At 32.2% G+C, this 15,803-nt stretch overlaps 1 protein-coding gene across 1 annotated transcript; it reads right to left on the reverse strand.

Moving 5' to 3' along the window:
• Window positions 1-3,462: 3,462 nt before the first annotated feature.
• Window positions 3,463-5,047, reverse strand: LOC127702256 (GTPase IMAP family member 9-like). Its single transcript, XM_052206377.1, has 2 exons — window positions 4,976-5,047; window positions 3,463-4,181 (listed from the first exon to the last, which is right to left on the reverse strand). Exons 1-2 carry the CDS (start codon window positions 4,999-5,001, stop codon window positions 3,581-3,583), a joined length of 627 nt encoding a protein of 208 aa, XP_052062337.1. The 5' UTR covers window positions 5,002-5,047; the 3' UTR covers window positions 3,463-3,580.
• Window positions 5,048-15,803: the final 10,756 nt, after the last annotated feature.

Here is a 15,803-nt window from a genome sequence, read left to right on the forward strand (position 1 = left end):
TACCTGACCTATAAATTTATATGAGAATGTAAAATTGAATATTAAAAAGAAAATCTACTTCAAGTAGTTCATACACGAATCTGTCTTCAAATTTGTATAGACTTTTCCGTTTAGAAATATCCTAAAGTTTTTCCGCCTTTTTTTCACATATACATGCCGTTTCATTTTGTTTTATATATAACTGTTGATGAAGTTCACTTTTTCATGATTTCGTAATGTTGAATTATAAAACGGCATACATATAATTTAAAGAAGTAGCGTCTTCAGCTTTTTGTGATATTAACTCCTAAAACATGTACACACTATTCAAATACAGATTTTATTTTGCTAAAGTTTTGCAGAGGACAAAAAACAAGATTCAGTCGAGTCCGTATACATGGTATATCAATTACGAATTTTTCAAATTACAACTTACATGTTTCTTTCTCTTTGTTTCTTTCTATTTGAACTCTGATTTTCTCTTTTGATTTTCTTTGTTATCACTGCTTTCGGAAGTTAAAAATAGACGACAGGAAATAACCTCAAAAGTGACCATCCCATTACATATAAATTTTCTATAAACTTAATTACCATAGCAACTAGCTTTGAAATGTGTCCAACCTTATCAGAATGTGTTTGGTTAACAGAATGGATGTATCAAATATCACTCTGTTTATAATTGCTTATTATGTTTCATAAATTAAAGTTGAACGAAAAAAGTTGTAATAATACATGATTGAAATGTTCATCAAAGGTTAAAATTATCAAGGAGGTTATCTCATATAACTATAAAAATGAGGAGATATTCATGTTAATGTGATATCTAAGAAATATTTCTTTTTCATATCAAACACTTGTTTCACTCAAATATTACTACAAACATTTGATATATATTTCTGTCATACATCTTACAAATATCGATAAGACATATTATGTTAAAATGTCTATAAAATAGCCTTCAACTAATATTTTCTAAATAAATCGAAAAATATATTGTTATGACGTTATTAAAATATTCATTAGATATTACCAGCTTATATTTTTAATTAGGACAAAAAAATTATTTAGATGTTACATCAAAAAGATATTTTATTATACATCAAACCTATGCTTTACGCAGATATTAATCAAAAATGTTTTATAAACATTTCTTTTACACATCTTACAAATATATATTATAATTATAATATAAAAATGTACATCAGATATTGTTTGAATATTGTAAAAAAATATCTCATCGACATATAACTGTTCTCATTTATAAAAGTGTCTATTAAACGTTTAAAAAACTTCACTAAAAATATTTTTCTTTATTATAAAAATAAATTTACAAAAAATGTTTTTATATTGGCAATCAAACATTGGGATGAAATGTTATTGGTAAAATATCATTCACACCTAATTTCTGATGTAAACAAAATGTCTTTAAAATATTTTTTCGAAAATATTTCTGATAAACATATATATAACCAATAGTCAATAATATCACGAAAATATTTTGTGTTAGCTGGGGTCTTACCTTGTTTGTATTGGATACCTAAGCTTCACAAAATTCCGTACAAACAACGGTACATTGTGGGCTCATTTACATGTTCTACAAAGAAATTGTCCATTAGAATGACAAAAATTCTGTCCGCAGTGAAATAAGGTCTTCATAAATACTGTGAAACTGTATACTCGTGTAGTGGTATGAACCATATGTGGATTCTAAAAAACTCTAAAGAGCTTCTGGATAAATTCGAATCTCGATCTTTTTCTGAAATCAATTCTATCAAATCCTTTGATTTTTCAACCATTTATACGACCATTTCCTAGGTGAAATTGAAAAATCGTCTAAAAAAATAATCCATTATGCTTTTCAATATAAACATGGTAGTATTAAGACATAATAACTTTTCATACCAAATCCAGTGTGCTGTTTTATTACGAATTTTGATCTAAATATAAATTTATTGCTTTGGGATACCATACGGCATATTTTGTTGATAGTAAAAAAAAGGGGGGATGTTTAAGATATGTTCTTTCCATCAACAATCAAAACTTTTCTGATTGGGTTCCATTAATATACCTTCCACAACTTCAAATAAATGAAACAACAGACACAGCTTCATCTGCCTTATTTTGAGACTTATACCTCGAATTTGACACAAGCGGTCAAGCTTTGACAAATGAAACGATTTTAACATTGAAATAATAAATTTGTCCCACCTTAGCAGCAATAAACCAACTTCACCTGCGTATGGGATATACATTTCCCAACTCATTCGGTATCCAAGATCTTGCAGCTGCTACTCAGACTTTATAAAACGTCACCAGTGTGTGAACAGAAAGTTTATGAACCAGGGGTATGTCAAAGAACGTTTCGTCCTTTTTCTAAAAAAGTTTATCGGAAGTTACAAAGACCTTGTTGGTGAATATTTCGTATCAACTTCACAAATAATACAAATAATACATGATGGTCTTGACGTATAGATTCTAGGTACTGACGTTGTGTATCATCCTAATTACGTGTTAAAGTATTCTTTTTATTTGTCTTTTTATACTTTTAACCTTTACTGTGTAGTTCATTTGGGTAATATCCTTTTAACTCGGCTTGGTATTCATACATCCTGTTATTGTGCTATGGCCATTTTTGTATTCTTGTCTTTCATTTTTGCTTATGTGCTTTGTCTATAGAGCGTTTATATGCCATTTTGTTTTTCTTTGTTGACATAGTTGTTTGCTTTTATAGTGAATAAGATTATAACACATTGTTGACTGCTATACTCAATTTTTTTACATTTTTACCTATAAAGTATGTTTTGCTAACACAATATAATGGAATTTATGCGACTGTCAAACAAGTGAGAGGTTTAGCTAGTTAAAAAAACAGGTTTAGTCCACCATTTTCTACAAAAGAAAATGCCTGTACCAAGACAGGAATAGGACAGTTGTTTTCCATTCCTTTGATGTGTTTGAGCCTTTGATTTTGCCATTTAATAAGGGACTTTCCGTTTTAAATTTTCCTTGGAGTTCGGTATTTTTGTTATTTTACTTTGGAAGGCGACCAGATTTCATGATATATTTAACAAATTGACAGTCTTAATCCTAGAAAGTTTCCTTATTTAACAATGTTTTAGGATTTTAATGAAGTAACATGAAAGTCGTTGAATCTCATTAATTTGCTGTTAATATAGAGGGTCGTAGTGTTCAAGACGGGAGACTAGACGAGTGCATTCAGGGAGAACAAAACATCATTTCAGAGGTTATTTCATTTCATTATAAATTCATTGTGCTGTTATTTCACGAATTTCATCGAGTAAGCTAAACCACAGTCTATTTATGAAATTAAGGAAGCATTTAAAAATCAAAAAACTTATTGCACTGTTAGTAATCAGTAATATTAGTAAATAAATTAAGTTTGATATATAAGTAAACTTGACAAAAATAACCATTTTTATTAAAATTAATATCATTTACACTTTTAAATTTGATATTGGACTCTAATAAATTTATCTATTTCATTACAAAATGGAGCATAAATCCTGATTCAGTTCTTTGATCTTCTTCTCCAAAGCGTTTTTTAATTTATCTATTTGATTTATTCGAATTTTGTTTTCTTCTAGTAATAAGAAGTATTCATGGGAAAATAACCATCCATAGTTGATATTTCATCAGCGACTTCCTGTGCATATGTTTGCTGTTCGTGTGGTGATGCTAAGTTTTCTAAAGCTACAATACGTTTACCACATCTTTCATATAGTTGTTGAACCTCTTCTACAGCCATTTTGTCGATGAATTCATGAATATCCATTCGATTTCCCTTTACGTCTCTTATCTCATTTTTTCTGACCATTACAATCATTGTGTGATCTAGAAAATTAGTGTTTCCAAATAAATTTCTAAGATCTTTTATTGCTTCTTTTTCTTCATCTGTTACTATGTTTGGCGAAAGAACAATTATAAACGCATGAGGTCCTGGCGATAGAAATCCAATACTTTTAGTAACTTCTGTTATGACTGCCTTCTGCTTCGTATTTAATATTCCAGGCGTATCAACAACTCTTATCGTCTTTCCAGATGGAAGCTTGCCAGTACCTTCATTAGTTTCTGTTGTCACTGATTCTCCTGAAGGAAGCAACACAAAACAATTATAACCAACCAGAGTGTTTCCAAAAGCACTTTTCCCGCATCCTGTTTTTCCAATTAGTGCAACTCTTATTCTGAAATAAATCAATCATACTACGTTATTTTACCGAGAAACATACATCTTTCCTTGAATAAGTGATATATTGCGTACATTGTATTGTGCACTATAAACAACACTTCATGTTGGTGAATCAGTCATAATGACATCTTTTACAGATGTAACAAAAAGTTCCTAGTTTGACTCTGTGTAACAGTAATCTTTTTTAAACTGCATATTATAGTAAACGATATGAAATTACTATCCCTTAAAAAAGAGAAAAAGACAATAAGGTACAGGAAAAGTTAGGAATAGTTAAAATGTAAAAAAAACACCTTTAAGAATATAAAATTGAGAATGGAAATGGGGAATGTGTCAAAGAGACAACAACCCGACCATAGAACAGACAACAGCAGAAGGTCACTAACAGGTCTTCAATGCAGCGAGAAATTTCCGCACCCGGAGGTGTCCTTCAGCTGGCCCCTAAACAAATATATATACAATTTTAGTGATAATGAACGCCATACTAAACTCCAAATTGTACACAAGAAACTAAAATTAAAAATAATACAAGACTAACAAAGGCTAGAGGCTCCTGACTTGGGACAGGCGCAAAAATGCGGCGGGGTTAAACATGTTTATGAGATCTCAACCCTCCCCCTATACCTCTAGCCAATGTAGAAAAGTAAACGCATAACAATACGCACATTAAAATTCAGTTCAAGAGAAGTCCGAGTCTGATGTCGTATGATTGCAATAGACTATCTTTTAATCACTTTGTTAACAAAAAAAGTAATGTTATGATTGTTGAATTATTGCATTTAAACTTACGCATGCGGATCTCTTTCTTCTGCCATTTTATAGAAACACAACTTGCTTGACTACATTGTTGCCTTATATATGTCAACATTTAAATCAGGTGCACGATGAACTACAGTTTTATTGAATAATGTAAAATTCGCTAAACGAATATAAATGTGCCTGCTATTTATTATATAAATTGTGCTTTACAACAGAATATGTCACATGATCAGTAAAAAAACCATGAACAATTGTCTAGTTTTTCCCAGATGGTCATCTGCAAGAACAACAAGGTTTAGGCAACTAAATCAGAGTAGTTTGAATATGAATTTTCATGTCCATAACATACCATAACCTCATCCACAGTATGTATACAAAAACATGTTGACGAACTTTTCTTTCTCCTTAGGACATTAAGACAAGATACTTGTTTTTTAATCAGATTATTTTTTGTAAGCCATTCATAGCTGGCTATAGTGAAATGATTTTGCTCATTGCTGAAGGCCGTATGGTGACCTACATTGCATACATTGCTCTGGTGGATAGTTGGCATTCATAAAAAAATGTTGTTATTGTTATATTGTCATGTTACACAAAACTCAAATTAAACATATTCTAGACGTTTGTTATTTTTTTCCAATTCCAAGATAAATTTGAGAGATGATTTCCATCTCATATCAGAAACGATAAATTCATAGAACTTATGTTGAAAAAGTAACGCAATAGATGCAATAACCCAAATATAGCATCTCTGCTACTTCAGGTTATGTTGAAATATGTATTTGGTAGTTTAATTTTACTGGTTTGTTTCTGTTTGTCCAGCTAGTCTCTTAAAAATCTAGTTGTGTACTCAAAGAAACTTATCTTATTTGAAACCAATACAACGTTTATCTATACATAAAGATGTATTATTTGTTTTCTTTAAATATTGAAAGAAGGTTTCGTCTCACTTGCTAGGTCTTAATACCCAGTGTGAGCTTTGTCTCCATATAAAAAAAAATCCTCTGCTTTCTATGATGAGTTTATTGTTATCTGAAAAACAACAAAATAATCTGACACTACTTGGTATTAATATAAGTAAAAAAGATGGCTATCACTGAAATATTTGTTATTTTTTTAATATTAATTTGTTTATATCAATGTTTATATTATATTTGACATATTCGTTTATTATAACTTGTTGGAGTAAATCATTTAGTAAATCTTACATCTTATAAAAGTGAGTGAACTTCATCAATTTCATCATGTAACTATGTTGTTCGCCAACTGTAATTGTTTGTTTGTATTGTAGGATTGTTGTCTCGATGACGGTTCACGAGGTAAACAACATCTACTATTGCTTATATTTGAAGATTACGTCATTGATGATTGATAAAATGTGACTGTCTATTTAATAAGTGTTGATTTAAATATAACTATCCTGAAGTAAAAATTAGGTTATCTGGAAACCTACAAGTTCGGCAAACTAAAAATCTTTAAAAATAAAAAAGAGATAAAATAAGTAATGTAACAACAAACTTTTAAAGAAATAATTACACAATATTGAGCGTTTGATAAAGTATCAAGTTGCTGTTTCCTTCACATTTGAGTTTAACACAATATGACAGGGATAACCAGTTGAACAAAAAAACTTTAAATTCGGTCAAAATCTTAAAATTTCTTTTATAAAAAACTTTATAATTTTAATGTTTTGACAAGTGTTGACATGATTAACCCTTTTTAGATAAAACATATTTAATTCATGTCACTGAAAATATTTCAATTGTGTTGTTGGTCAAATTTATGATTGGATAAAACATAGCATTTAAGTTTTTTCAACTCACAAATTATAAGTAAAAGTATTTCAGTTATGATGGAATATAGGATGGAAACGGGGAATGTGTCAAAGAGACAACAACCCGAACAGAGAGTAGAAAAAAAGCCCAAGGTCACCAATGGGTCTTCAACAAAGCGAGAAAATTCAGCACCTGGAGGCGTGCTTCAGTTGGCATCCAAACACTAATGTATACTAGTTCAGCGAAATGTACGCCACACTAAACTGCAAAATATACAAATGAACTAAAAATTTAAAAACACACAAGACTAACAAAGGCTAGAGGTTCCTGTATTGGAAAAGGCGCAACACTGCTGCGGGATTAAAAACGGTTTTGTGAGTTCTCAACCCTCCCTTTTACCTCTAGTCAATGTGGAATAAACAAACACACAGAATACGCACAAAAAACTCAATTTAAAGAAGTCCGAGTTCGATGTAAGAATAGGTAACAGACAAAACTAAGAAAAACGAAAATGATCAACATAAATTAACAAAATACTTCTAGCAGTTAGTGACATACCAGCTCCAAACCTCATTTATACTGATATATCCTCATCACATAATAATCAACCACAATCCATTCTGTTAGGATTTTAGTACAATACCATCATAGATTCTACGAGAAGAACATAAGCCGTATCGAGCTAACAATTTATTTTTGAATAAATGTGTCTACTTCCTATGCAAACCAAATAGTATTACATCCAGTATTTATGAATTTAAATTGCTTGTTTTCTTTTTGATAATGCCATTGTTAATCGTCAAATAAATGTCGGTATGAAAATCTTTAGTAATTTCTAGAGAATTTTGCGGTCGTAACCTGTATGAAAGTTTAATTTGAGCATGGAAAATCTAACGAATTTGGCTATTTTTTTCTGTTCTTCTTAGTTAAAATAGCTCATAAGGGTTCTATGTATTTCTACACCCCTGGTATGACATTTATATCTCTGTGGAAAAGAGTTATTTTCATTTACTAGCATCGAGTCGATATTACTGCCTGTGGATGACTATAAGTAAGCCTTGGTTTCAGCAAATTAGTAGTCAGTACTCGGAAAGGTGTGCAGATCCTGCTCCACATGTAACACCCATCGTGTTGTTTATGTAAGTACAAACCTGGTGATAAGTCTATTCCGTAGGTCACATTCGAAGAAAGAGTACGGATTTGTGGTTACGACAATTGTTACCCCCGCTTTAGATGGGGTTCGTGTTGCTCAGTCTTTAGTTTTCTATGTTGTGTTCTGTGTATTGTTGATTGTCTTTTCGTCGTTGTTCGTTTTTCATTTCATACCGGTGTCAGTTTGTTATCGATAAATGAGTTTGAATATCACTTTGGTATCTTTCGCCATCGTCATCTGTGAAATATATATTACATAACAGTCATCCAACTTGTTATGGCGTTTGTTAAATTTTAGAACTTATAAACAAAAGACAAACATATTAATGACAATAAAAGGTCCTTTAAAAAGGTTAGTCATCCTGCTGTTTATTTCATCCTAGTTCATACATGTCTTAACACTAAGCCTATGAAATTGATTACCTGGTAATCTGAAGTTTTCTTCACATCAAATGTAAGTATTTGATGCAGCTTAGAGACAAATTTCAAATTCAAAGCAGGTGTTTTCGAGTGAACACAAATTATTGGCATTATAATACACATCATCTAAAGAGGTATTTCTTAAACTTTAATAGGTCAGAGGAAAAAAGGACGGAATATCAGTAACAACAATTGGAACATATACATATAGGTCAACCAACTATTGATGGCATCTGTAAAAGTACAAGTGTCCATTCAAAAGTATCCTTTTTTGATTTTGCAATATACGATTATTATTGTACAACTAGATCTGGGAACACTTCCGATAGTTTAAGTTTTTTTGTTTTTCCCTCTTACACATGCCTGAATCAGTTAATACCGTTTTATTTATGTATTTATACAATATCAAGATTACTAGAAATAGAACGTTTCTTGGGTTTTTCAGCAAATGATGTAGCATACATGTTTTTTCTTCAGTTCTTGAAATAATCATGCTTTTCAACTTCGTTCTTTTTAGCTTATGCCATCACTTGGCGTCAGTCGTCGTCCGTTGTCTGTCGTCGTCTGTCGTCGTCTGTCGTCGTAAACTATTTCAAAAATCTTCTTCTCTGAAACTACTGGGCCAAATACCTTCAAACTTTAACTAAATGTTTCTTAGGGTATCTAGTTTATAAATTGTATCCGAAGTTTTGATCCATCGACAAACATGGCCACCATGGCTAAAAATATAACATAGGGGTCAAACGCAGTTTTTGGCTTATATCTTAAAAACTAAAGCTTTTAAAGCAAATCTGACTGGGCTAAAATTGTTCAATTGGTCAAGATCTATCAGCCCTGAAATTTTCAGACGAATCGAACAATCCATTGTTGGGTTGCTGCCACTTAATTGGTAGTTTTAAGGAAATTTTGCTGTTTTTTTGTTATCTTGAATATTATTATAGATAGATATAAACTGTAAACAGCAATAATGATCAGCAAAGTAAGATCTACAAAAAAGTTTATAAGACCATAATTGTCAATTGACCCCTTAAGGAGTTATTGCCCTTTAAAGAAAATTTTACACAATTTGTTCATCAAGTTTGCTTACATTTAAAAATCTTCTTCTCTGAAATACAGGTCAGCGATTCAGGCTCTTGAGAACCTCTTGTTTTTTTGCCTTTTAAGTTTTTTGATTCGAGCGTCACTGATGAGTCTTTTGTAGACGAACCGCGCTCGTGGCGTACACAATTTTATCCTGGTATATATGATGACTTATCGCACCTCGGATAAATTCTAACGTTAGTAGATTTCATATGGGGTTCATGATGTCACATTTACTATTAATGGTGACGTCATCGATTAATGTTTTTGTAAATCATTGCTTATTTTTATATACAGTTTGCCAAAAGTTAATCACCACCTATTTTCATTGCATCGAAATGTTTTTCATTTTAAAAAAGTCAGTTATTCCTCAAAAAAACATTCAAGTAGCAATTTTGCTAACATATACCATAAACAAACCATAAATTAGGTTTGGTCAATTATGCAGGTTCTATGCATTTAAATTTTGCGTTCATAGAAATAGTGCAAATTACACAGAAACGGATTTTAAGTTTCACTGTGATTTTTTTTTTACAACAATTAATCACCCAACATCATTAAAATTCTCTACAAATAATCTTTGGGATGTTCGTAAATTTAATGTCAATATTTGAGTCAATAGGATGTGTAACCACCTCTCTTCCGGTACAGTTCCATAACACGGCGTCTCATACTCTGTACAAGCCTTCTGAACTTTACTTTAGTTGAGGAAATCTATTCCATTCATCAACAATTGCCACTCTTAATTCGCAAAGATTTTGCAAAGGTGGATCTCTGATTGAGATTTCTGCCAATGGCATCCCAGACATGTTCGATAGGGTTCATGTCTGGAGACATGGAAGGCCAAAAGATAGTGTCGAAGGCTTCTTGCTCTTTGTACTCGGTTACAATCCTTGCCTTGTGTGGTCTAGCATTGTCGTCCATGTACAAGGGTCTTGACGCAAGTGGGTGATTATCAAAATGAGGGACTACAATGTTTCTATGCACCAAATCCCTGTATGTCTGTCCGTTCATGTTACCCTGCAGAGTATGCATACCCAGCTTACAACGATATGAGAAGCATCCCCATACTGTAACACCACAAGCACCGAATGCAGTCGTTGGGAAAATGTTGTTTTGGTCATAGGCAGTTTTATTTTCCCACCAAACTCGTATTCCGCGTCTACTGGTCGTAGCAGAAACCGACTCTCATCGTACCAATGAATTTTTTGCCAGCTTCTCATGTTCCAGCGACGATGGTCATTAGCCCATTGAAACCTAATTATACGGTGCCTGGCTGTGAGGGCAGGTCTCTTGACAACACGACGTGCTCTTAAGTTGCCTCTATGAAGTCGACGGACCAATGTTCGAACACTAACACGACCACCTGGAGGCCAGTGGTGTCTAAGCTGCGGGACAGGAGTAAATAGGTTGGCTTTAGAACGACGAATAAGCAGTCTGTCATCACGAAGGGTAGTTAAACGGGGTCTTCCGGACCTTGGTCTATTATTTACAGTTCCTGTGTCAACATGATGTTGTAAAAGTCTGACAATGACGGTATGATTAACATTGAAATGGTTACCCAAGCTCCTAGTACTCCTACCGGCATTTGACATGCCAATTCCTTGCCAAAGTTCAGCCACAGATAACGTACGCCTTGCCATATTATACAATGACTTGATGAAAGTGAAGTTTCACCTGTACGCGGGACAATAGGAGATGATTTAAAGGTATCGAAACAGTGTATTTGTAAAAGTGCAGATGACCTTTAATAAAAAGTTGCTTGAAGGGTTTATCGGAGTTCAATCTTTTTGGTCGTAATGCATTTTCTTAGTGTATGTTAAAGGCAATTCATAATATCAAACATTAATAATTTTTCGCAATAGTTAAAAAAATATTGCCATTTATATTTAGGTGGTGCGTAACTTTTGGCGGACTGTATATATAACATTACAAGAAAAGTCCCGTGTACGATAAATTCTTTATACGGTTCACTACTGACCCCCTGCGGCTCCATAGAGGATTAGTAAAATCCATAGGAGATTCGGCCTTCGGCCTCATCCCCTATTGATTTTACTTACCCTCTATGAATTCGTAGTGGTTCAGTAGCAAACCATATAACTTATATTTACACACTACTACTAACAATGATAAATAAAAATAACAAATAGGGAAATCTTATTCCAACGATGTGATTTATATACACAGAATATTTTTAACATAATTGAACATTTGTAACATATGCCGTTTTTTTCTTGGTTATGTCTGTTAGGAAATAATTCGTTAAAAAATAGTCTGTAGCCACACACGTGTGATTTATTCCGTTCAAAAATATGTTAGAAACAAAGGTTACCATTGTTATATAATATAATGATATAGAAGACCATGCATAAATGTTCAGCAAATGAGAAAATTAGTGAAAGAAATAAAAAATACAATTGAAAATCTTTTCACACATCTCAATAATAAGCTTTGTCTACAACAATGAGACAACGTTCCTCCAAAGTTCAAATGAAGTAGATGTTAGCAATTTTAGGCAACCGTACGCCCTTCAGCAATAAGAAAAAACCATACCGTATATATAGTCGGCTATAAAAGGCCCATCATGAAAAACTAATGGCATAATTTATAACAAAATAATTTACGAACAACAAATACCGCGGTATTAGAGACATAAACAAACAACAACAACTGAACTACATGCTTCTGGCTCTGAACAGACACACAGATAGTGTGGCGGAGTTAAACATGTTAGAAGGCGCCAACCCCCTCATTTACATGAGAAAGGGGTTGAACAGTACAACATAAGAAACAAACAATACAATATAGTTGAAAAGGGTTTAATTCATCAGATCGAAACAAATCAGAAAAATATCTATCAAAAACACAGACAGGACGTGACTAGGAGTTTATACATCCCTCACAACAAAAAAGACACAAAGAACATATCTTCGAGTACTCACAGTTACTGACAGCTAGTCGATCATACGGTATATGGGTTCGTAATGAATGTAAACAAACGTGCATACATGAATTAGTCTAGTATATATGCATGTATTAGGTTAGTAATTTTCTTAACATTATATTTACAAGAAACTTCTTTTATATCGCTTGAACTGGGATCGCACACCATTACATTGCAGACTGCATACTGTAAATTCAGAAATTATTGCGATGTTTTTATTATTGCGACAAATGCGCGTATTAATTTCTCAATTTACAGTAATTTATATAATATCAATTATTTCATACAGCTAACCAAAACAAGCCAATCTGATGTTTTGACTGTTTAATTTTAATGACCAGCGGAAGAATTAGATACTTTTCTAAAATCCACAATGACATTTACAATTTTTTTCTTTACTTGTTTTTATAAATTTTTGATCCATTTTTCATAACTATGTCAATGTGAAAGTAAATGTCAGTTACCATAATGATTACAACTTAATAAATTGACAAATAAATCGGCGCTGGTAAACAAAACAAACGTTTGGTTTAATAAAAGTGCAAATGTCCGTTATGTTTACAGCAGAAACGTCCTTTCATGTTACAGGAGGACAAGCGAAAACGGTCTATGCCAATGAACACATTTATTCAAAGACGACAAATTCATTAATATAATTACATAAATGTTAATTCACCATGAAGATAACTCGTTAAATATTTTGGCACAAGTATCAAAAAGCACAGCATAAATATCATTTACATTGATGTACATCTGATAGTGTACAAGATACGGGATACTGCTCAAAAGTACTTGAAAATGATCACATATTTATAGGGCTCAAGGAGGATAATTCTTTTAGATCACAAGGTCAGGTTAAGAAACTGCTTCAGGTCAACAGGTCACTTTAAAGCAAATTTAAGAACGTCTGTTTCGAACAGTTGTAAAGGTCACATGTCACATGACCTCTTAAATGAGAAGTCCAGTAGCAAGGTCGCCCGCTTAACCCCCAAGGTCACAGGTCGGGGTAAACAATATTGCAGCCACATCAATCTAAAATAGTCCTTGTAGATTAGGTCCATTTGAAAGTAAATCTTCCTCAGAAACTAGACGGTTTGACAAACTAACACACAAAAGTTATTCTCAATAGGTATTTTAAAAGTATATTATGGTCAGAAATATTGAGAATGTTGCAGAAAAGTCAATCTGAAATAGTCAAGCTGAATTTGATACGTATATATAATATGATATATACCAGTTTTAGTTCACAGAACGCCTAACGCATTCGATTCAAGAATAATTTTATGGACTGTTTACAATTGCTATCGTTATCTCGAATATCGTATAGACTATAGTACATATAAAACATAAAAACAACACGTTATAAATTTTATGCGTCCGAAGCGCATTTCTGGATTCACCTTCATCAGGAACGCTCAAAACCGAATATTTAAAAGCCAAGGATGTTTAAAAACCAAAACAGTTGAAGAGCTATATGACAAAAAAGGACTTAAAAAATAGCCAAATCCATCTAAGGTCAACTTTGCCTGAGGGAGTTAAAACCTTAGTTTCTTTCTTTATTTTTTGTATTTGTTACACCTTAGCTGGCAATAATAAGATTCGGAAAATGTTATTTTCTGTTAATTTACTGTTGATGAAATGTTAGTATTATTCGAAACACTAAGTGTTTTTTTAAGGAAAATTTTAACGTTTTTCGTTTTTTGCCATGTCTTTTGAGTTTTGAAAACCACTTTGTATATTCCGCCACTTCTTGAGTTTTTTGAAAGTTGTCAATCAACGGAACAAGTGAAAAACAGCTGCCATATTCCTGACTTGGTACAGGATTTTACGAAGAAAACGATGGTTAAAACCTGGTTTTATAGCTAGCTAAAACTCCCATACTTGTATGACAGTTGTTTATAGTTCCGTTATTTTAAGAAATGTATGTTATAAATTTTGTCAGTACCGAAGCACTGAATACTAGATTGAAGAAACCCTCTGATTGTCGTTTGTTTTTTATTGTTTATTATTATCTAGTATTTTTTTTTTCATTCTTTTATCTTGATTTAAAACTGGTAAGTTTCAAAAAATGTTATGGATAATTTCCTAGTTTTGAATGTTATATGTTGTAACATATGGTAGGATGCCCTCTCCTGTTTTATTATTCATTTTTCTTAATTCCTGAATATCTTTTCGTTTTTCTCTTTCAATTCCGTTCTTGACTAATTCCTGAGGAAACTGTATCTGCAATAGAACCTTTCTTAGTTCCTCCGATCTTATGTAACGTGTTGCTGGATTTGAAACTACTGTACACATTATTTTGTCAAGGCTAAAAGGGATGTTTTACCGTGTATGTTTAGGGTGGCATGATATGAATAATAGGTATTGCTTTGCAAAACCAAAACCTGAGTGAATAGCTTCAATTCCTATCTGTTTAAAACCACACTAGATGCTGAAATGACCAACTTGTGTCTGATTTTGTATGATTTTGTCTTAACATTCTAAAAAGTTTGAATTATGTCCGAATTTGTCTTAACACTCTTAAATTTTTGATATGCATTGAATTTTCTTAACTCAATATTTTCATTTTGATTTTTCTTACGCAATTCTCAACATTCTTATATAACTTTAACATATTTCTAACATTATAACCTTATCTTGATAAATTCTTGACAATCTTAATATGTCTTAAAATGTCTTGAACTGTTTGATATATGAAATAAGCTCTTTATAAAACACGAGGTTCACGAATCATTCAATACGGTCCTGTTTTCTGTCATATCTTAAAAATCAAAGATGGATTTTTATTTCTTGCCGAAAGATGCCTACATATGTTTCTTTCATCGATTTGATGTTTTTCCCGTTTTATTGCATTTCTTGTAATGCCAAATAAGTGTCATAAATCGTTTTTGGTGGACATTTCCGTAAAAGTTGACAATTTATACTTTGGGCGCCACACACGATCCAAAGAAATATATTTTATTTTATCAATATTCATTCATTGGACTTTTTAAATGCATAAAGAAGTATTGGATCGTGGGAAGCAGCCAAAGGGGAAATCGATTTCAAAGGAATTGCCGATATATCCGGAAAGTGCAGTAAATTAATGTCAGCGCATGCATAGTTATCCATATTTTTGGATTTTTTTTATGAAATGTTTCGCACACAAATTGATATTAAAAGGGTTAATAAAACTAAAGAAAACTGAAAGAAATCGATTATTGATGCTAGTAAAAACAAACGTCACTGGAAAAGCAAGTCGCAGACGACCAGCCATATCCAGTCAGAATATTCACAACAGTAACTTGTAAAAAGTAAAATAACAAAAATACCGAACTCTAATGAAAATTCAAAACGGAAAGTCCGTTATCAAATGGCAAAATCAAAACCTCAAACACATTTCCTGACTTGTTAAAGGCAATTGCTTATGTAGAAAATGGTGGATTAAACCTGGTTGTATAGCTAGCTTAACCTCTCACTTGTATGAAAGTCGCGTAAAATTCCATTA

Source organism: Mytilus californianus, unplaced genomic scaffold (assembly GCF_021869535.1).
Source record: "Mytilus californianus isolate M0D057914Y unplaced genomic scaffold, xbMytCali1.0.p SCAF_5, whole genome shotgun sequence".
NCBI lineage: Eukaryota > Metazoa > Mollusca > Bivalvia > Mytilida > Mytilidae > Mytilus > Mytilus californianus.

Excerpts from the sequence above, each read along its gene's own strand:
- LOC127702256 (XM_052206377.1), bottom strand. The coding sequence starts at position 5,001 with ATGGCAGAAGAAAGAGATCCGCATGC. Across the intron at positions 4,182-4,975 it reads GAAGAAAGAGATCCGCATGC|AATAAGAGTTGCACTAATTG; the intron begins GTAAGTTTAAAT and ends GATTTATTTCAG.